Source organism: Macaca thibetana, chromosome 12 (genome assembly GCF_024542745.1).
Source record: "Macaca thibetana thibetana isolate TM-01 chromosome 12, ASM2454274v1, whole genome shotgun sequence".
Lineage (NCBI taxonomy): Eukaryota > Metazoa > Chordata > Mammalia > Primates > Cercopithecidae > Macaca > Macaca thibetana.
The window spans coordinates 900,644-921,165 of NC_065589.1; the positions used below are offsets into that span (position 1 = coordinate 900,644).

At 53.3% G+C, this 20,522-nt stretch overlaps 4 protein-coding genes across 12 annotated transcripts in view; 2 read left to right on the forward strand and 2 right to left on the reverse strand.

The window, feature by feature from the left end:
• ING5 (inhibitor of growth family member 5) overlaps positions 1–2,040 on the reverse strand; it is a 40,638-nt gene extending 38,598 nt beyond the window's left edge. Inside the window, exon 1 of the mRNA XM_050751985.1 lies at positions 1,869–2,040. The gene's annotated coding sequence lies outside the window, so the exon portion shown is untranslated. The remainder of the gene's footprint in view (positions 1–1,868) is intronic.
• Positions 1–20,522, forward strand: part of THAP4 (THAP domain containing 4) — a 691,437-nt gene that overhangs the window by 598,908 nt on the left and 72,007 nt on the right. The window lies entirely within an intron of this gene.
• Positions 2,014–13,874, forward strand: DTYMK (deoxythymidylate kinase). 3 transcript variants are annotated; one of them, XM_050751988.1, is made up of 6 exons: positions 2,167–2,329; positions 3,112–3,220; positions 6,046–6,162; positions 8,952–9,042; positions 10,975–11,172; positions 13,393–13,874. In XM_050751988.1, exons 1-6 carry the CDS (start codon positions 2,200–2,202, stop codon positions 13,501–13,503), a joined length of 756 nt encoding a protein of 251 aa, XP_050607945.1. In that variant the 5' UTR covers positions 2,167–2,199; the 3' UTR covers positions 13,504–13,874. The 3 variants fall into 3 exon arrangements, with proteins under 3 accessions (XP_050607943.1, XP_050607944.1, XP_050607945.1); XM_050751986.1 differs by lacking the exon at positions 6,046–6,162 and having other exon boundaries at positions 2,014–2,329; XM_050751987.1 differs by lacking the exon at positions 6,046–6,162 and having other exon boundaries at positions 2,082–2,329; positions 11,047–11,172.
• Positions 16,989–20,522, reverse strand: part of ATG4B (autophagy related 4B cysteine peptidase) — a 102,431-nt gene continuing 98,897 nt past the window's right edge. For both annotated transcript variants that reach the window (XM_050751979.1, XM_050751981.1), the window contains exons 12-14: positions 18,861–18,917; positions 18,267–18,360; positions 16,989–17,427 (exon numbers count right to left, since the gene is read on the reverse strand). In XM_050751979.1, the coding sequence (XP_050607936.1) occupies positions 17,354–17,427; positions 18,267–18,360; positions 18,861–18,917 (225 nt within the window). In that variant the 3' untranslated portion in view covers positions 16,989–17,353. The remainder of the gene's footprint in view (positions 17,428–18,266; positions 18,361–18,860; positions 18,918–20,522) is intronic.

Consider the following 20,522-nt stretch of genomic DNA (forward strand, 5'->3'; position numbering starts at 1 on the left):
GCAGGCGCCTGTAATCTCAGCTACTTGGGAGTTGAGGCAGAATAGGCTGAACCCGGGAGGTGGAGGTTGCAGTGAGCCGAGATCATGCCATTGCACTCCATTCTGGGCCACAAGAGAGAAACTCCGTTTCAAAAAAAAAAAAAAAATTAAATTACAAAATAAAATAAATTAAAAATACAAAAATTAGCCAGGCGGGTGGTGGCAGGCACCTATAATCCCAGCTACTCAGGAGGCTGAGGCAGGAGAATCGCTTGAACCCGGCAAGTGGAGGTTGCAGTAAGCCGAGATTGCGCCAATGCACTCCAGCCTGGGCGACAGAGCAGGACTCCATCTCAAAAAAAATAAAAATAAAAGTAAATTAAAAAGGAAAAAAGGGCATAACTGGTAATAATAATATAACCCAGAACCCCAAACTGAATTGGGCAGGGTTCAGCTACTGGAAAACACAAAGCTACTCTAGGTATGCAGTGATAATGGGCTTACACAAAGGCTGGGAGCAAAGTCAGGGAAATTATTGCCAATGACCTCAGCCCAAAGCACTGAAGTGGGTGGAGGTCTCAAGAGCTCATGGCAAAGCCAATGCAAACTCAACACTAGAAAGCTACCAGCAATCTCTTGGTCTACATCAGTGAGGCAGGTGGTTCTCAAAAGCTCATTAGCAAACAGCCTTGAATTTCATCTATATTTCTGGCTGAGAGTGCCTCCCAAGAATAATCGCCTCTAAAGGTATGAGTGCCTCTCTCTGGCAGGCTGTAATACAGAGCTACACAGATGATTCTGGGAAATGCAGTTCCTACCTTTTCTTCTGCTAAGCAGAAAGTGAGGTCTAGCTGACAACTGACAATTTGGCACATAAAGATAGTAGTAATTTAGGTATCTAAAATAACAAAAAGTCTCATCTGAGAAATGTCCAGGCAGCCAGATATCCCTAAGATAACAGCAAACGCGACTGAGCGCTTTCTAGATGCCAGGGACACTTCGCGGGACTTTTTCCACCTCTCTATAGCAGAGACAGTTTTTCCTCTTACCATCATGACCCACATTTCAGAGGAGTTGGAGGCATGGAAAGAGGAAACAACTTGCCCGTTCTCTCTCCGTGCTATAATTTGTATACATCACCTTTTAAAACGGACTTTTTGGCCTGGCGCGGTGGCTCACGCCTGTAATCCCAGCATTCTGGCAGGCCGAGGCGGAGGATCACGAGGTCAGGAGATCGAGACCATCCTGGCTAACACGGTGAAATCCCGCCTCTACTAAAAATACACAAAATTAGCCGGGTGTGGTGGCGGCGCCTGTAGTCCCAGCTACTCGGGAGGCTGAGGCAGGAGAATGGCTTGAACCCGGGAGGCGGAGGTTGCAGTGAGCCGAGATCGCGCCACTGCACTCCAGCCTGGGCGGCAGAGCGAGACTCCGCCTCAAACAAAACAACAACAAAAAACAACAAAACAACAACACAAACACACACACGGACTTTTCAGAGCCCTGCAGTTTTGCGCTTCAGGAACAATGGTGAACATTTATCAACCCCACGGTTTTACTACAACTGCCAGATAGCCAGTGTCTACACAGCCCCCTATCCTGCCCCTGCTGTCAAACACAGCGTTTCCAGAACGCAGTCGGGGTGGGCTCCAGGTGAGCTCTGGGAGGCGCCCCGGCTGAGCCTGGGCACTGGGCCCCGCGCTTCGGAAGGCATCTCGCTCGTGCGTCTCGCGCGCCGCGGGACCGGAGCCCTCGCGCGTGCAGCGGGCACCGCAGGGCCGTGAGAGTCGGGCCCGCTGCGCGCAGCCAGGAGCCAACGAGAGGCGACGCTGCCCGGGCAGCGCCCGGGAGCCCCTCCGACCCTGCCCCCCGCTCGTCCGCGCCCTGACCCAGCGTGTGCAGCCATCCAGCCCGCGCGGCGTCACCGGCTCTCCCGAAGCGAAAGGCTCTGCTAGCCCGAGGACGGAGGCCCGCACGGGACACGGGGCACCGGTTTCCGCCCCGGAAGCCCAGGACGCCCAATCCAGTGACGGCAAGGCCCAGGGCGCAGGCGCGAGTGTCGGTCCCACAGCGCGTCGCCCTCGCCCCAGCCCCGGCCAATCCCTTCGAATCCGGCTGAGGCCGGGAAATGCGAGCCAATCACGGTGCGCGCTGTTGATGCCGGCCAATGGGAGCTCCGGAAGGAGATGTGGAGACGCAGGGGGCGGGCGGTGGACAGTCATGGCGGCCCGGCGCGGGGCTCTCATAGTGCTGGAGGGCGTGGACCGCGCGGGGAAGAGCACGCAGAGCCGCAAGCTGGTGGAAACGCTGTGCGCCGCGGGCCACCGCGCGGAACTGCTCCGGTTCCCGGGTGGGTGCGCGCGGCGGGTGGGGGTGCGCGGCGGCTTTCGGCGCCTCTGCCTTCCCAGGGACTCTTTGCTCCTAAGCTTAGTTGCCTGCGGTCGACGTGCTGTGAACTGCGCGGTTTTTATTTTAAAAGATGGGCTCTCGCCGTGTCGGCCAGGCTGGAATGCAGTGGCGCCATCTCGGCTCACGGCAGCCTGGACCTCCCGGGCTCAAGCGATCCTCCCGCCTCAGCCTCCCGAGTAGCCGGGACCACAGGCGCGCGCCACCGCCCCCGGCCCACGCTGCGTGTCTTGAAGTGCGGGGTATGGTGATGACTGACGTGTAAACCCGCGCGAAACCGTGGTCTCGACCCCAAAAGTTTCCTCCAGTTCTTTTGTAGTCCATGTGTCATTTTTGTGGATGTTTCGGGTGTTGTGTTTTGTTTGATGACTGTTCGCGCTTTCAGGGGTTTTATAGCATATATTTTAAAGTTTTCAAGTGAAGCATTGACCTTAATCCTAGGCCACCCAGTCCACAAATTTTATAAATGCTTGCTTTGAAGTCTCCACTTTCTTCCCGAGTTCTTTTTTCCTAAAGCATTTTTCATCCCAGCTTGTCTGCAGATTGCTCTTCTTTCTCAGAGAAATTCCTTTGACTTCCGCAGAAGAGCCAAACCTGTCTAGAGATTTAGTAAAGTAAAACTCAAAGTGAGACTTGAGTCCAGGAGAAATTCAGCCCAAACTATATTGTCATGTAGAGGGAAAGCCTGATCTCACTTGTATTTTGTGTGTTTCTCTTTTTTTCTAGAAAGATCAACGGAAATCGGCAAACTTCTGAGTTCCTACTTGGAAAAGAAAAGTGACGTGGAGGATCACGCGGTGCACCTGCTTTTTTCTGCAAATCGCTGGGAACAAGTGTAAAAACCATTGTACATTGCTGCCCCTGCCCCGGCCACTTTCCTTCCTCCTGAGATACAGTGAATGCCGCACTTGATTCTGAATGACAATGACAGTCATGCTAGGGCCTCAGGTTCTTTTATTTAGCAGTCCTGTGATCAGAGGTGGTGAAGCCCCTAGTTCCCAAAGGGCACTAACGAATGCTGTTTCTTCCTTCTGCTCCCCACACCCCATAACTAATAGACTTAAGTTTTTCGGATTTTTTTAGACGGAGTTTCACTCTGTCACCAGGCAGAGGGTGCGATCTCGGCTCACTGCAATCTCTGCCTCTCGGGTTCAGGGGATTCTCCTGCCTCAGCCTCCCGACTAGCTGGGACTACAGGCGCGTGCCACCACAGCCAGCTAATTTTTGTATTTTTAATTTATTTTATTTTTTAATTTAATTTTTGTATTTTTAGTAGAGACAGGGTTTCACGGTGTTGGCCAGGATGGTCTCTCTTGACCTTGTGATCTGCCTGCCTTGACCTCCTAAAGTTCTGGGATTACAGCAGGTGTGAGCCACCAGACCTGGCCCTTTTTTTTTTTTTTTTTTTTTTAAGACAAGGTATTGCTCTGTGGCCCAGGCTGGAGTGCAGTGTCACACGATAATGGCTCACTGCAGCCTCAACTTCCTAGGCTCAAGCAGTCCTCCCACCTCAGCATTCCGAGCAGGTTGGACCGTGCGTGCATGCTGCCAAGCCCAGCTAATTTTTTTTTTTAAGTAGAGTCAAGGTCTCACCATATCGCTCAGGCTGGTCTCAAACCCCTGGCCTCATAGACTTAATGTTTTAAAGATAGCTTTAGGTATACAGAAAAATTGATCAAAAAGTAGAGTATGTAGAGAGCTCCCTACATACTACCCCTGCCTTCCCCCTTCCCTATTATTTATGTGCTGTATTATGTTACATTTGTTAAAATTGATAACCGATATTGATACATTAGTAACTGAAGGTTATAGTTTATATGAACTCTCCTACCACCTTTTTTGTTTTACGTCATCGTAGTAGGTTTCCTCTTCATTCAACACTTAATGTTCATGTGTGTTCTTTCAGATGTTTTTATGTTTATATACATATGTAGAAACTACTATAGTTAGAATTTTGTTTTTTAACATAAATGAGGTCATACCATACAAATTATTTGGCAACTTTCTAACTCTGCCTTACAGATTTCTGCACTGACAGATCCCCTAACTCTGCCCTTCTCATGCTTTTTCATTGTTGTAGCATGTTCTCTAGAAAAGTTGTTCCACGGTACATTTAGCCTGTTCCCTGCTGGTGAACTTTCACTGGTTCCTCCTCATCCGTGTTACATGAAACGCTGCATTATTCTCCTCTGGCTTAGCTTTGTGTCTTGCTTGGAAAGGCTATTCCCACTCGAAGTCTTAAATGAAAATGAGACAATTTTTATAATCTTTTTAACACGTCTAGATTTTATGGAGGCAATTGTTCTTCTGATTTTGCTTTTTGTGGCTTTGTAGAAAAGTGATGAAACACGTATATGTATGCCCAATTTAAAATGAAGAATAATCCTGATTTTACTTTTTAGATAATCTTATCCCAGGTACCCAAGGCTACATCTCTTTTGTCCATCTGTTCTGCTACAGGTTACTTGTTTCCCTAATAGATATTTAAGTTTCCTCTATGTCTAACCATGGCTTGGAGACAAGAGTCTCACTGTGTTGCTCAGGTTGGAGTGCAATGGCGCAGTCTCAGCTCACTGCAACCTCCGCCTCCCGGATTCAAGCAATTCTCCTGCCTCAGCTGCCTGAGTAGCTGGGATTACAGGCGCATACGACCATGCACAGCTAAGTTGTATGTTTTAGTAGAGATAGGGTTTCACCATGTTGGCCAGGCTGGTCTTGAACGCCTGACCTCAAGTGATCTTCCCACCTCGGCCTCCCACAGTGCTGGGATTACAGGCGTGAGCCACCATGCCCGACCAATAGTTCATGTCTTATTTTCCCTAATTAATAGTCCATTGTTTGGATGTACCATAGTTCATTCACCTACTAAAGGACATCTTTGTTGCTTCCAAGTTTTGGCAGTTATAAAACCATTATAAACATCCTCATGCAGGGTTCTGTGTGGTCATAAGCTTTCACTTCTTTTGGGTAAATGCCAGGGAATACCATTGCTTTAATATGTGGTAAGACTGTTATTTTTGTAAAGAACTGCTAAACCATGGGTGTCCAGTCTTTTGGCTTCTCTGGGCCACAGTGGAAGAACTGTCTTGGGCCACGCATAAAATACACTAACAATTGCTGATGAGCTTAAAGAAAAAAATCTCATAATGTTTTAAGAAAGCTTATGGATTTGTGTTGGGCTGCATGTAGCCTGGGGGCCTCGGGTTGGACAAGCTTGTGCTAAACTGTCTTCCAGAGTGGCTGCAGCATTTTGCATTCTCCTCAGCAGTGAACGAGGGTTCCTACTGCTCCAGATCCTCACCAGCATTTGGTGGTGTCAGTGTTCGGATGTTTGCCATTCTGAAAGGGGTGTGTGGTACCTCATTGTTCTGGTTTGCGTTTCCCTGTTGACGTATGATGTGGAGTATCTTTTCATATGCTTGTTTGCCATCTGTATATCTGGTTTCATGAGGTATCTGTTAAGTGCTTTGGCCCACTCTTTTTTTTGGGACGGGGTCTCAACCAGGCTGGAGTACAGTGGCACGGTCTTGGCTCACTGCAGCCTCTACCTCCCAGGCTCAAGCGATCCTCCTGCCTTAGCCTCCCAAGTAGCTGGGACTACAGGTGCATGCCACCATGCTACGTTTTGTATTTCTTTTTTTTTTTTTCCTCTTGAGACAGTTTCTTTTTCATCGCCCAGGCTGGAGTTCAGTGGGGCGATCTTGGCTCACTGCAACCTATGCCTCCCAGGTTCAAGCAATTCTCCTTTCTCAGCCTCCCAAGTAGCTGGGATTACAGGTGCCTACTACCATGCCCGGCTAATTTTTCTATTTTTAAATTAGTGATGAGGTTTCACCATGTTGGCCAGGCTGGTGTTGAACTGACCTCAGGTGATCCACCCACCTCAGCCTCCCAAAGTGCTGGGATTACAGGCGTGAGCCACCGTGCCTGGCCAATTTTGTATTTTTTGAGGAGATGTGGTTTCACCATGTTGTCCAGGTTGGTCTCAAATTCCTGGCCTCAAGTGATGAACCATGCCTACGCCTCCCAAAGTGTTGGGAATATAGGCATAAGCCATCACGCCCAGCCTTGACCCACTTTTTAAGGGGGTTGGTTGTTTTCTTATTTTTGAGTTTTAAGAATTCGGTGTATGCTTGAGATACCAGTCCTTTATAAAATGTGTCTTTTATACATATTTTCTCCTATGCTGTGGTTTGTCTTTTCCTTTTTCTCTTCTTTCTTTTTTTAGACAGGGTCTCTCTTTGTCATGCAGGCTGAGTGCAGTGCACAATCACAGCTTACTGTAGCCTCGACCTCAAGTGATCTTCCCACCTCAGCCTCCCAAGTAGCTGCAACTACAGGCATGTTAACACACCTGGCTAATGTTTGTAAAATTTTTTTGTAGCGATGGAATCTCACCATTGTTGCCCAGGCTGGTCTTGAACTCCTGGACCCAAGCAATCCTCCTGTCTTGTTTCCCAAAGTGCTGTGATTAGAGGCATGAGCCACCCTGCCCAGCCTTATTTATTTATTTTTTTTAAAGAGAAATGTCTTGCTCTGTTGCCCAGGCTGGAATGTTGTGGCATGATCACAGCTTACTGTAGCCTTAAACTCCTGGGTTCCAGTGATCCTCTTGCCTCAGCCTCTGGAGTAGCTAGGACTATAGGTGCATGCCACTATCCCTGGCTGATGTTTTTTTTTTTTTTTTTTTTTTTTTTGAGACGGAGTCTCGCTCTGTCGCCCAGCCCAGGCTGGAGTGCAGTGGCGCGATCTCGGCTCACTGCAAGCTCCGCCTCCCGGGTTCACGCCATTCTCCTGCCTCAGCCTCCCGAGTAGCTGGGACTACAGGCGCCCACAACCGCGCCCGGCTAATTTTTTGTATTTTTAGTAGAGACGGGGTTTCACCGTGGTCTCGATCTCCTGACCTTGTGATCCGCCCGCCTCGGCCTCCCAAAGTGCTGGGATTACAGGCGTGAGCCACCGCGCCCGGCCCCTGGCTGATGTTTACATTTTTTGTAGAGATGGGGGTCTTACTGTTGTTGCTCAGGCTGGTCTCAAACACCTGGCCTCAAGGGATCCATCCCGCCAAATGGCTTCCAAAAGTGCTGGGCTCACAGGCATGAGCCACCACGCCCGGCTTCCGTTCCTTCTCTTGACTGTGTCTCTCACAAAGCAGAAAGTTTTCTATTTTCGTGAAGTCCATCTTAATCAACTCTCTCATTGGTTGTGCCTTTGGTTTTGTATCTAAACAGTCTGCCAAACCCCAGGTGATCTAAGTTTTCTCCTGTGTTATTGTCTAGGAGTTACATAGTTTTGCATTTAACATTTGGGTCTGTGATTCATTTTGTCTTTTTTTTTTCCCCCCCTTTTTGTGGAGAACAGGGTCTCACTATATTACCCAGGCAGGTGTTGAACTCCTGGGCTCAAGCTATCCTCCTGCCTCTGCCTCCTTGAGAGCTGGGATTACAGGCGTGAGCCACTGTGCCGGCCTGTGATTCATTTTGAATTTATGTTTGTGGAGGGTATACGGTCTGCTCTAATTTATGCTGTTTCATGAGGATGTCCAGTTGTTCCAGCAGCGTTTGTTGAGGAAATTGCCTTTGCGCCATTGCGTCCTTCTGCTGCTTTGTCAGAGGCCAGTTGACTCCTTATGTGGGTGCCCCTGTGATTTGAAGGCCCCAGTGAGACTGGCTGAGTCGATTGAATCAGACTTTTCTTTCTCTGTCTTGAGCAGTGCTTCTCACTAGTGTCGGGTCCCATGTCTTTGTACATCCGTGATCTTGGCGGCTGTAGGGGTGATGGTGGACTTGTGATATTTGGTAGAGAACATCCTTGCAGTCCAGGTTAGGGGTCATAAGCATGGACGAGTCACCTGCTGGCTGTACCCGCGCTTCCTCTGCCACCATCCTCTGCTCTCTTCTTTGCCTGTGCTTTCCTCTTCCTGGACAGGGTAGTGCTGGCCTTTCTGCCCAGACGGCTGACAATGCTTCCCCTTTCCCTTGCGGTGTTTCTGGAACATTGAAGTTTACCAGTTGTGTTTGTTACTATTTAGTGAGGTTATCTTTTCCATGTCGGGTTTTGTTGGAGGTGTGGGAATGGCATCTTCTGGAGAAGATCCCGACCTTTTTGGATTAAAAATAAGGTTACAAATCACTGTGCTGTATCTGTTGTCGTATGAGATTTCTGAGTTGTATTGTTGGGATAAATTTTTTTTTTTTTTTTTGAGATGGAGTCTCGAGACGCTCCGTCACCCCGGCTGGAGTGCAGTGGTGTGATCTCGGCTCACTGCAACCTCCACCTCCTGGGTTTAAGCAGTTCTCCTGCCTCAGCCTCCTGAGAAGCTGGGACTACAGGCGCCCGCCACCATGTCCAGCTAATTTTTTGTATTTTTAGTAGAGATGGGGTTTCACCGTGTTAGCCAGGATGGTCTCGATCTCCTGACCTTGTGATCCACCCGCCTCAGCCTCCCAAAGTGCTGGGATTACAGGCGTGAGCCACCACGCACGGCCTGTTGGGATAATTTAAGCTTGACAGTTCAAGGCCTATGAAACCAGAACCAGGGCTCAGGAGCATCCTCTGTTTTTCAGGCCCTTAATTAAGGAAAAGTTGAGCCAGGGTGTGACCCTCATCGTGGACAGATATGCATTTTCTGGTGTGGCCTTCACCGGTGCCAAGGAGGTGAGTGCCACTTGGCCTCCTGTCGGGCGAGCACAGGTGTGTGGACCCAGGACTGCCCTTGAATGCGAGTACGAGTGACATGCCTCCGATTACTCTGCAGAGTTTTGTGATTCTTAAATTCCTTTTATCTCTTTGCTAGATTAATTTGGTTTTATCAATAAGAAGAGCAAACATTTATGCAGCTAGAGATTGTTTCACAGATAGAACCACAGTTGTTATTTGGATTATATTTTCCACATGCTTTTCTTTTTTTTTTTCCTTTGAGATGGAGTCTCATTCTGTCACCCAGGCTGGGTGCAGTGGTGTGATCTCAGCTCAGTGCAACCTCTGCCTCCTGGGTTCAAGCGATTATCGTGCCTCAGTCTCCCGAGTATCTGGGATTATAGGCACACGCCACCGTGCCCAGCTAAGTTTTGTATTTTTAGTAGAGACGGGATTTTCCCATGTTGGCCAGGCTGATCTCAAACTCCAGACCTCAAGTGATCCACTCATCTCGGCCTCCCAAAGTGCTGGGATGACAGGCATGAGCCACTGCGCCCAGCGCACAGATGCATTTTCAAAGATGGTTCATTTGTAGTACTTTTTTTTCCCCTTTTTTTGCAAGAGGGGGTCTCCCTCTGTTGCCCAGGCTGGAGTGCAGTGGAACAATCAAAGCTTGCTGTAACCTTCAACTCTTGGGCCCAAGTCATCCTCCTGCCTCAGCCCCTCAAAGTGCTGGGATTACAGCTGTGAGCCACTGCGCCCAGCTCTGTCCCTTAAAGAGACAGTAAAAAGAAAGATAATGTGGTTATGTTTCATGATAACCGCCCTCACTTTTTATTTTTATTTTATTTTTGGATGGAGTCTCGCTCTGTCACCCAGGCTGGAGTGCAGTACGAGTGGTGCGATCTTGGCTCCTGTCTCAGCCTCCCAAGTAGCTGGGACTACAGGCGCCCGTCACCAAGCCTGGCTAATTTTTTGTATTTTTAGTAGAGACAGGGTTTCACCGTGTTAGCCAGGATGGTCTTGATCTCCTGACCTTGTGATCTGCCCGCCTCAGCCTCCCAGAGTGCTGGATTACAGGTGTGAGCCACCGTGCCTGGCCACGCCCTCACTTTTTAATTCTGCCATTTCTCATGTGTTAGCTTGAGTCCTTCCCCTCTGAAGTATTAAGTTGTATAATAAGGAGAACAAGACTCATGATTCCTTTGCTTCTTCCTGCTGTGCGGATCGACTGACAGCCGCAGGCCCTGTGGGAGGTGCTGGTGGACGCCTTCCCTCAGCTCATGGTGCTGTTGTGTGATGACCTGGAGTCACAGCCTTTCCAGTCCTACCTTTCCTCCGGAAACAGGACAGCATTTGGAGGGAGATGGGATGAGTAAGGGAGGGACAGAGGGTGTTTGCACAGCCCTGGCAAGGAGGGCCAGTGGGGGAGGCTAGGCTGGCACAGGGCTGGCACACAGCAGGCTCTAGGAGTTTGTCTCCTTCCTGTTCTTCCATGGGGGATGAGACCCTGGCCTGTGTATGGCAGAAAGGACACTGCCAAGGACCCCGTGCCTGTGTCCGGACCCAGCTGCTCTTTGCCGTAGGCGTCCTAGGCCGGGGGTCTCCAGGGGCTCTGTACATAGGCTGTTTCCTCCTGGCCACCGGGCCTGTAGCTGCGCTGGGAGGGCCTCCGTGGGGCCTGGGCTGTGGGTGGCGGGGACCGGGAGCCATTCTACCTGCCTACGTTTCTGTCCACTTGTCTGTTTACAAAGGAAAAACGAGAAGGTGACATTGGAGAAAGCAAAACCTTTAATTTGAGGTTTTAAAAATTAAACACGAGCCACCATATAAACAGTCTCACGTCTTGGTGCCTCACCAAATGTCCCCAAATTTTTTCCCATTTTTATGACTTTTGAAACAAAAACCTAGACCACACTAAGCTTTAACTGTTGGGTTCTTTGTTGGCAGAATTTTTCCCTAGATTGGTGTAAACAGCCAGACGTGGGCCTTCCCAAACCCGACCTGGTCCTGTTCCTCCAGTTACAGTTGGCAGATGCTGCCAAGCGGGGAGCGTATGGCCATGAGCGCTACGAGAACAGGGCTTTCCAGGAGCGGGCCCTCCGGTGTTTCCACCAGCTCATGAGAGACACGACTTTGAACTGGAAGGTGAGAATCCCAGAACTGCACAGTAGGAAGTAGGAACCGTCGAGCAGTGGCTCAGGATTACACCCTGTGGTGACTGGCACAGGCGCACCAGCAGAGCTGCTGCCGTTCTGTCTGGTCTTCCCAGATGCGGAGCCCCGGGAGTAGTCGTTCAGGGGTTCTCAGTGCCAGCAAATTTTTTTTTTTTGAGACAGAGTCTTGCTCTGTCGCCCAGGCTGGGGTGCAGTGGCGCCATCTCGGCTCATTGCAACCTCCACTTCCTGGGTTCAAGTGATTCTCCTGCCTCAGCCTCCCGAGTAGCTGGGATTACAGGCACCTGTCATCATGCCTGGCTAACTTTTTTTGCATTTTTGTAGAGACAGGGTTTCTCCACGTTGGTCAGGCTGGTCTCCAACTCCTGACCTCAGGCGATCTGTACGTCTCGGCCTCCCAAAGTACTGGGTTTATAGGTGTGAACCACTGCACCCAGCTAGTGCCAGCAAATTCTAATCCGGTGAGTTTTGCTAAATGTTGACATTTGGCGCTTTGTCTGGTGGGTCAGGTGAGAGTCTGCGCAATCCTCCACAGCCTCAGCCCCTCTTCAGACATGAGTGCCAGGCTGTTCCTGCCACTGTGTCCTCTGGTGCAGGCCTCCCGCTGGGCGTGGGCGCTGCGGCCGCACCTGGCTGAGTTCAGGAGGGTGCCGTGTGCTGGCTTTCCCTTCAGCCCTGCCTCCTTCAGTCTCAGCAGTCCCAGGTCTGGCTCTACTCTGTCTACTCCCAGGACGCTGGGCTCTCCCCTCCCAGTGGACACGCAGGCACGCCTCTGCTCCTCCCAACCACAGCCCCCACCTCTCCCCCAGGCTCCAGTCGCCTGTGCCCACTGCCGCCCACGTGGCCTCTTTCCAGACAGCAGCCACGGCTTCTGGCACGTCCGGCGCCAGCACTGTCGTCGTGGCCACGGCCCGCAGAGCTTCTGTCCCTTGAGCTCCACACAGCAGTGCTCGAGGGCCTGCCCCAGCCTGACCAGCTGTGCCTGCAGATGATGCTGGTCACAGCTTTTCGTTTCCCGGAACACAGGCGGGATAGCAGCACCCTTTTCTGGCCGTGCGGCATTCCCTCTGGCAGTCAGCTGCCCGGAGAGGCTCATCTTGGGTGGTTCTGGGCGACAGCTGTGTGGCTGCACAGTGGCCGGTGAGTGGCATCTGGGAAGGCGGCTTTTGTGTAGAGGGTCACTCTCCTTCCATCACAGTCACACCTCATGAAATGGTTAGACTCTTCCCAGTGCCTTCCACGCTTCTGGCAGATTTTCTAGAATTTGCTGTTGAGGTTGAGGTTCAGAGAGGTGTAGGGTATCCCGGAAATCTCTCAAGAAGCTTGAGAAGGGTCCTGCGCCACCTGACAGCAGAAGCCGGGACGCCGTTGAGACGCCAGTGCTTCCGAGTTCCTCTCACTGCCTGCCTTGGTGCAGAGAAGGCCGTCCCGCGTGCTCATGCCCTCCCCACGTTCCTCGCACCATTCACGCCATTGTACGGCACAGCTGTTAGGACCAAATTCGTCTTCCCCTCAGGGACGGGTCAGGCCCAGTGTTGCATCAGTCCTGTCTGGCTGCTGCGGAACTTCCTTACGTTCTAGGCAGTGCCCAGGAGCGTGGGCAGGGCAGGGTCTGCCCTCTGTGCTTCCCACTCACTGCGAGCTGGTGGGCTGGGTGGGCCTGGCTGTGCTGAGGGCTATGCCTCACTCCTGCAAGTGGGCACTCATCGGGGTTGGGGTCACAAGGAGGCTCAGGTCGGCTGAGAGCAGGAGTGGGCAGTTGGCATGTCATGTTTCTCCTGCATCAGGGCTGTGGCAGGAATGCCGGGTGGCTTTGTACCGTGGGCACTATCAAGGTTGAGGTTCAGAGAGGTGTGGGGTATCCCAGAGGTCACCACACTGCCAGGAGGTTCAGGTTGGCCTTCCAGAGCCTGGCCTGTGTGAAATCCGCCACGAGCACAGAGGACAGAATGAAACATGGTGTTGTTTTGAGACAGGGTCTTACTGCGTCACCCAGACTGGAGTACAGTGGTGCCAATTATTTTGCAGAGGTTGGGTGTCCCTGTGTAGCCCAGGCTGGTCTTGAACTCCTGGGTACAAGCAGTCCTCCCTCGTGGGCCTCCCAAAGTGCTGGGATTACAGGTGTGGGCTCCCATGCCCAGCCTGGAACGTGCTGATGAGCCTCTTTCTCCCGAAACCCCGGTGGGAACAGATGGTGGATGCTTCCAAAAGCATTGAAGCTGTCCACGAGGACATCCGTGTGCTCTCTGAGGACGCCATCCACACTGCCACAGAGAAGCCGCTGGGGGAGCTGTGGAAGTGACCCAAGGCTGCCCACTGGAGACGCCTCCCCCTGTAGTCCCTCGAGAGGTGGGAGACCCGCGGAAGGCCCCGTCTCCAGCGGTATCCAGATCCCACGACTTCAGGAGCTCTTTCCCGGCAGCAGAGATCTGCACGCTGCCTCTTCTGCCCCGGGCGGGGGTGTGGTGGGGACCTTGGCAGTATAGACATGAGCAGAGTGATGGAGCAGTCTCCTGCCCTCTCGCTGCCATCAGTGTCCTGATGGTACTCTGTTGTATTTTTTACTGAAGTTCAGTGATAACTCTGAGTAGTTTCATTGTGATCACTGTAAATGGTAATCAGTTGGAATTCTCCTAAATGTCTTCTAGACACTAGTAAAAATTGACCTGAAAATTGTTTGTGGAACGCTTCACTTTTCTTAGACTGAGGACAGAGCTGGCTTTGAATGGGAGAGAAGCGCCTTCATTGGGCCCAGTAGGGCCTTTCTGGACCTTAGTTCCTGCCTAGTTGAGGGAGTCCCACTGTGGGTCTGAACGGTTGCAGCCATGCCCTGGGCTCCAGCCAGGCTACGCCCGAGTGTCACCACAGCTTACATCCTGAACTCACCGAAGTTAACTCTGCTATTTTCATTGCAACCCTGGAGCTTAACTTTTCATCCTATCCCTTTTTATTTTTTTGGAAACAGGGTCTCACTGTCACCCAGGCTGGAGTGCAGTGGCACGATCGTGGCTCACTGCAGCCTTCTGCAGACCTGCTGGGCTCAGGTGATCCTCCCACTTCAGCCTCCTGAGCAGGTAGGCCTACAGGCCTTCACCATGCCTGGCTAATTTTTTTATTTTTTGTAGACAGGATTTTGCTATGTTGCCAGCCAGGCTCATCTCAAACTCCTGGGCTCAAGTGATCCACCTGCCTCGGCCTCCCAAGGTGCTGGGAGTACAGGCATGAGTCACCGTGCCTGGCCCATTGCATTCCCTTTTAAGTGACACTTGGAATGATTTGACACTCCTGGTAGAATCTGTCCCACAGAGCACTTTTTGGGTAGAGAGCAGCATACAGTGTGCTGGAGTGGAAGGCAGGCAGGGTCCCCCATCTGTGGGGGCAGCAGCTGTGGGTCTCAGTATCTTTCTGTGGCCAAGAGACAAATCCAGGCAAAACAAAAGGATTTCACTTGGGTAAGCATTGCCATGGGCTGTGGGACGGGCCTGGGTGAGGAACCTTCAGATGGGAGACCTTTCTGGACTATCCAGGTGGGCCCAGTGTCATCACAGGGGCCTTTTTTTGTTGTCTTAAGACGAGGTCTGGCTCTGTCGCCCAGGCTGGAGTGCAGTGGTGCAGTCTTGACTCACTAGCCTCTCTTTCCTGGGCGCAAGTGATCCTCCCCCCTTAGCCTCCCAAAGTGCTGGGATTACAGGCTGGTGCCACCATGCCTGGCCCATCACAGGGGTCCGCCTAACAGGGAGGCAGGCCGTTCGAGTCAGGAAGTGAGATGCCAGCAACAGAAGCTGGAGAGATGCCATGTTGCTGGCTGTGAGGTTGGAAGAAAGCGCCATGAGCCAAGCAGTTTCTGGCATCCAGGAGCTAGAAAAGACACAGCAATGTTCTCCCCTAGAGGAGCAGCCCTGCCCACAGCACGAGGTGGCTCTCTGCCCTCCGGGTCTGGAAGAGGCTGTGCTGTTTCAGGCACTGAATGTGGTCATCTTCTAGAGCAGCCACAGGAAGCGAGTAAGAGCATCTGAGAGGCTGCAAGTCCTCAGCCAGCTCACCAGGGCCCCAGCAGTGCCCCCTCCTGTCTGGCTTTGGGCCCTTCGCACCTATACCAGGACTGCCCACAGGGACGCATTGGCCAGAGTGAGCGATGTCCTCACCAAGCCCCCTGCTGTGTCCCAGACATGGCCCTCCCACAGGCCAGGCCAGTCACTGCTTGCTTGGGGAAGGCTTTGCTGTGATTCAAATTGAGCCAAACCTACAACTCAGGGCACTTTCTGCAACTTCCTCCTGTTGAAGAATGGGAACCATTTTACTTTCCTAAAATCCTAGTTTCCTTGCACTTTTTCCTTCTAGGGTTGTATGAGAGGGCGGATGTCACGGCTCACAGACAGCCAGGCTACAGGCAGGACAGGCCGCCTGCCAGGGCTGGGGACGTACCTGCTCAGGCTCCCACAGCCCACCACGCAGGCAGCCACATCCTTTACGTGATGCTATGGGCTGAAACATTCACTTGGTTTTTTTCTGGAAATCACAATTATAACTTGAGGAAAAAATAGACACAAGGTTTGTTTTCTACTGAAACTTATTATTTGCCATTAAGAATTGCAAACTATACTACTAAGAATGAACAACATTCTCTTCATTAAGCCTTTTTCAAAACACACAAGAAAAAGCTCCCCTTTGGTCAAGGTGTTCCACACTCCCACTACAGCAGGCCCCCACAGCTCCCAGCACAGCGGTGCACCATGGACTCAGACGCAGAGCCCAAGGAATGAAGATCGCTCCAGCCTTCCCTCCTTCCCCACCCCAACTACACCCAAGGGAGAAAGGATACGAGGAAATAAACTATGTCTTGGGGGGGGACTGGGGATGGTGTCCTCTGCTACCCAGGTGGGCCACTCACTGCAGAGCGGGCGGCGTGTGTCCTGAGGGGATCTCCGGTCCCCACACCTATACAAGCAGCAGCAGCAAGTCCTGCCAACGCCACAGTAGGTGCTCATGAGAAAGGTGCCCATGCTCGCCGTGCCCACGCTCCCCAAGCCCTCCTGTTTACATTCCCTAGTGGGGCAAAGCCACTTCCCCAGGAAGGCAGCACAGCAGCGGGGCGGAGTGCACTCCGGGACCCAGGACAGCAGGTTACACAGGGTCAGGCGGTGGTGGGTTCTGGAATCAGGGCTGAGGTTCCGGAAATGCCACCAGAGGATGCCACCCTGTGATGTCTGCCCATCACACACCACAAGGCTCGGGTGGTTTTCCCCTTTGGGCCCTAAACCACCTAACACCTCAGTGACACAGGAGGGCAATTCTCAGCAAGGCAAGGACACAGGGAAGGCTCCTAGGAGAAGCACACTGTCCACCCCCGAGCCCGACTGTCACAGGTGGAGGCCCCGCCCCACCCCTCGCCACACCTGGGGAAGCCACCACAGAATGCCAGAGCCCTGGAAAGGGACACTCTGAGGACAGGCACTCTAGCAACAGCCCCAGGACAGCCAGCCGCCCTTCTGCCCAGGCTGCCCACGCCGTGTCCTCTGCACGCCATCTTCAGGTTTCCCACACACCCACTTCCTGAATACTTCTCTCCCCAAAGCAACCTTTGCCTTTGTTCCTCCGACCTCATCTCCCACTGAGGTCGCCCTTGGTAACCAGGCTGGGCAGAGGACACAGCCATGGGCGCCCCCTTCGAGAGCAGCCCGGTCCTTGGGCGTGGGGCCGCAGCGTGGCTGCTGCTCCTCTCACGCCGGCCTGCACAGGTCTTCTGAGACTGACTCAGGAGGCGCCCCAGAAATTCATGTCTGTGTCTGACAACTTCAAACAGGACTTTAATTCCAAACCAACCACAGAACCGGCGCCTGGGAGCAAGTGGGACTGAGGCCCAGGCGCTAACGCGGGGCTGGCAGTGTCCAGAGAACGCTCTGGAAGCTCCTGACAGACGGCTCCGTGTGCAGATGCACAGGCCCTGACGGGCACTCTGAGCTGGGCAGTCGGACACCAAGCAGTAAGGCCTCCCGGGCAGCGCAGCCTCAGTCCACGAGCGGAGCGGGTGGCCCTCTGGGGGGAGGCAGCACGGGGCGCGGCCCTCGGCAGGCGAGCGGGCGGGATGGATGAAGTGCGGCGGCACCAGGAGCCCCAGGCTCTCACAGGTGCCACCCCCGACCCCAGGATTTTCAAAGGGACAGGATTTCAAAGTCTTCATCTTCTGAGTCGAAGAATCTTTCCAGTCGCTCTACATCAGAAGAATCTAGAAGGAACAGGACATAGCTCATCAGGCATCTCAGGTGGGCTACTTCCGTGTGAGTCAAGTGCCCGTGGCATGGGGCAGACTGAGCAGCACCTGCTCTGCAGCCCCACCCTGAGGGGCCCACAGACAGCTGTCCCCAAGCAGCTGTGAAAAGGTCCAGGGTTGTGGAGACCTGCGAATATGGGGGGAGGGAGCAGGGAAGAGGAGCGGGGCAGGGTGAGGAAGACGGGGGCGGCGGGCACAATCTCAGGCCTGAGGGGGCCTCTGTCCTGTGTCTCCCACGCTGCACCCTGACCCTCGTGGTCATCAGGAGTGGTTCCACTGTCACTGCCTTGTAGAGCTTCTCACGGTGAGACAGGTACGAGGACGACAAGCTCGCGGCCACACACTCGCTTCACTGCGCGAGCCCAGGCCGGATCCTTCGGCACGTTAGCCATGTCCAAGCGGTCTACGCCACCCATGGCCAGTGGTGCCCAAGTGGACGAGTCCCCCACCCAGGACTGCGTCATCACAGAGTGTGTGTTCTGTCTGCTCCAGAGCCGTGCGGACCCCATGGGAGCACGCCCAGCTCCACAGTGCCCTGGGCAGGCAGCGCGGGTGGGGAAGGCGAGGGGGGTCCCGGGTTGCTGGGCGCAGGCTTGGAGGAGAGGACGCTCCACTCTGCCCCTGGTCTCACAGGCAAACCACTGCCAAGTGCTCACAGTTGAGGCTCACACACACCTTAATAGTCAAAACCAAGGGGGCCAGGACTGGGGAAGCAAAGGCACAGACCGCACCCCCGAGGGACCCCACCTCCGAGGGACCCCACCTGGACTTGGCCCTGCAGCCGCAGTTCTCACCTAGGGACAGGTTCAGGACATCGGGGCAGGCCAGGTGTGAAGGCTGCTGCTCCACCAGCTCAAACATGGGCAGGGCGCCTCCGAGCAGAGACAGCTGTTAGTGAGACATGGTCATTAGGGGCAGCCTCACCCCAGTGCTTGCTGCAGCCAAGAGAAAGGGGCCAAACCTGTCATTCCACTTCACTGATGAGAACAGAGGCAGCTTCCACACTAACAGCTACATGAGGACCCAGTGTGGCGATCAACACACAGTCTGACCACGATGGCAGAGGGGGGTGGGCCACACGCACTCAGCCAGCGCAGCTCGGCACCCCATCACCACCCCCATCTCAACAGGAGACGGATGAGGACACTGGAAATCTCATTCTAAAGTCAACACGCAACATCCGTCCCCAGGGCTGTTAACCGTGTTGCCAGGTGGGCAATCCAGGACACCCCACCCCGTTCAGCCGCACAGCTGTGCCAGGCAGGACAAAGCTCCCCCGCCCGTGAGGCTGCCTGAGACCCGGACGCTGGCCTTCGGCCCCTGCACACCCCGCTGCCTGTCTCCCTGGGCGGTCCAGCTCGGCTGCGGGTGGTGGGGCGGCTACAAACCTTTTTGACTTGCTGGCACCAGTCATTGAAGTCATCTTCAGTCTTACAGAAAAACCCCTAAAACGAAATGACTATGAGCAGAACACCCACATCTGCAGTCGGCGAAGAGAGGCAGGGGCTCCCGTTCCCCCGGCCAGTGGCGCAGCAAAGGCCCCCAGCATGCATGTGCTGGACACTCCGGCCTGTCTCGCCTCCTGGGGCCGGGAAGGGAGCCCCGAGGGTGCCCTGTGCACGGCCTGCTGCACCAGTGCCCGGCTCCCCTCAGGTTCCACTATGTTGCTCTGCCTTCATTCACCCATGAGATGGTATGTGGTGTGCATTTGTTAGGCCTCACCGATCTTCCAGGAATGAGGCAGGTTATGAGTTAGGGCCAAGTGCGACTGTGAGGCAGGGCCGCTGGGTCTCAGCCTTCACTCAGCATCTCCCTGGAAGCTTGGTGGCAACTGGTGGCAAAGGCCACTGAGAACTGCCATGGGGAGCCTCCTGCTGAGGAGACAGGGGACCTGCCGAGGATCACCCTAATCACATCCTTAAAGCTGCCGCCTGTAACGACGGTCACTAGGAAGCCGCCTGTAACGACGGTCACTAGGAAGCCGCCTGTAACGACGGTCACTAGGAAGCCGCCTGTAACGACAGTCACTAGGGATTAACGCTGCCAGACGTGCCGATGTTAACACAGGAAGAAAAAGAAACGGGGAAAACAAAGACGAAATGGGAGAAGTTCAAACTGGGCACTCCCTTCCTCTGAAGACGCCGTTTCCGCGGCCCCGGCTTGTGTGGGAGCACTCTCCCCGGGGGACAGGGGACGTTCCTCCTCCTCACAGGTGAGGACAGTTATCCCACCGGGCGGCCCCTTTGGTCTCAACTCCTCAATGTTCACGCGTCCGCTCCCGTCTCTAGCCTGACCTGACTCAGAGACTGCCAATCACTGTAAACCACCAAGCTGCATTTATGGTAACAAACATACTTAATTCTAGTTAGACGACGTATTCGTGACTAGGTTCTGGTAAGAAGTGTGAGCCAGGCCGGGCGCGGTGGCTCACGCCTGTAATCCCAGCACTTTGGGAGTCCGAGACAGGTGGACCACGAGGTCAGGAGATCAAGACCAGCCTGGCTAACACAGTGAAACCCCATCTCTATTAAAAATACAAAAAATTAGCCAGGCATGGTGGCGGGAGCCTGTAGTCCCAGCTACTTGGGAGGCTGAGGAAGGAGAATGGCGTGAACCCGGGGGGCGGAGCTTGCAGTGAGCCAAGATCACGCCACTCACTCCAGCCTGGGTGACAAGAGCAAGACTCCGTCTCAAAAAAAAAAAAAAAGTGTGAGCCACAGAGCTCTAGCCCATGTTCCCCACTCCTGCCACCCTGCCCAGCAGGTACATAGAGTGTGGTGTGCGCTCTGGGGCTGGGCCACAGCTCAGAGACTGTGCCATTTCAGGCCCAGATCTGCCTTCTTCCTCCTAAACGGGGCAGAGCATCCACAACAGAGCCCCTGACTCAGTTAACTGCTCCCCTAAGCATGTCACTGTCATTCATGATTTCTAGGGGTTTTTCTTTGGTCTCTTTCACCATCAAATATATTTGAGGGCAGGCAGGTCTGCATAAATCACACACCAAAAATCACAACTAGGTAATCAAAATGAAGAAACAGGGAAGCTCGTTC

Coding starts and splice junctions, on each gene's coding strand:
- DTYMK (XM_050751988.1), top strand. CDS start 2,200: ATGGCGGCCCGGCGCGGGGCTCTCATAGTGCTGGAGGGCGTGGACCGC. Junction 3,221..6,045: donor GCAAATCGCTGGGAACAAGT/GTAAAAACCATT, acceptor CTCTTGAGACAG/TTTCTTTTTCATCGCCCAGG. Junction 6,163..8,951: donor CCAAGTAGCTGGGATTACAG/GTGCCTACTACC, acceptor TCTGTTTTTCAG/GCCCTTAATTAAGGAAAAGT.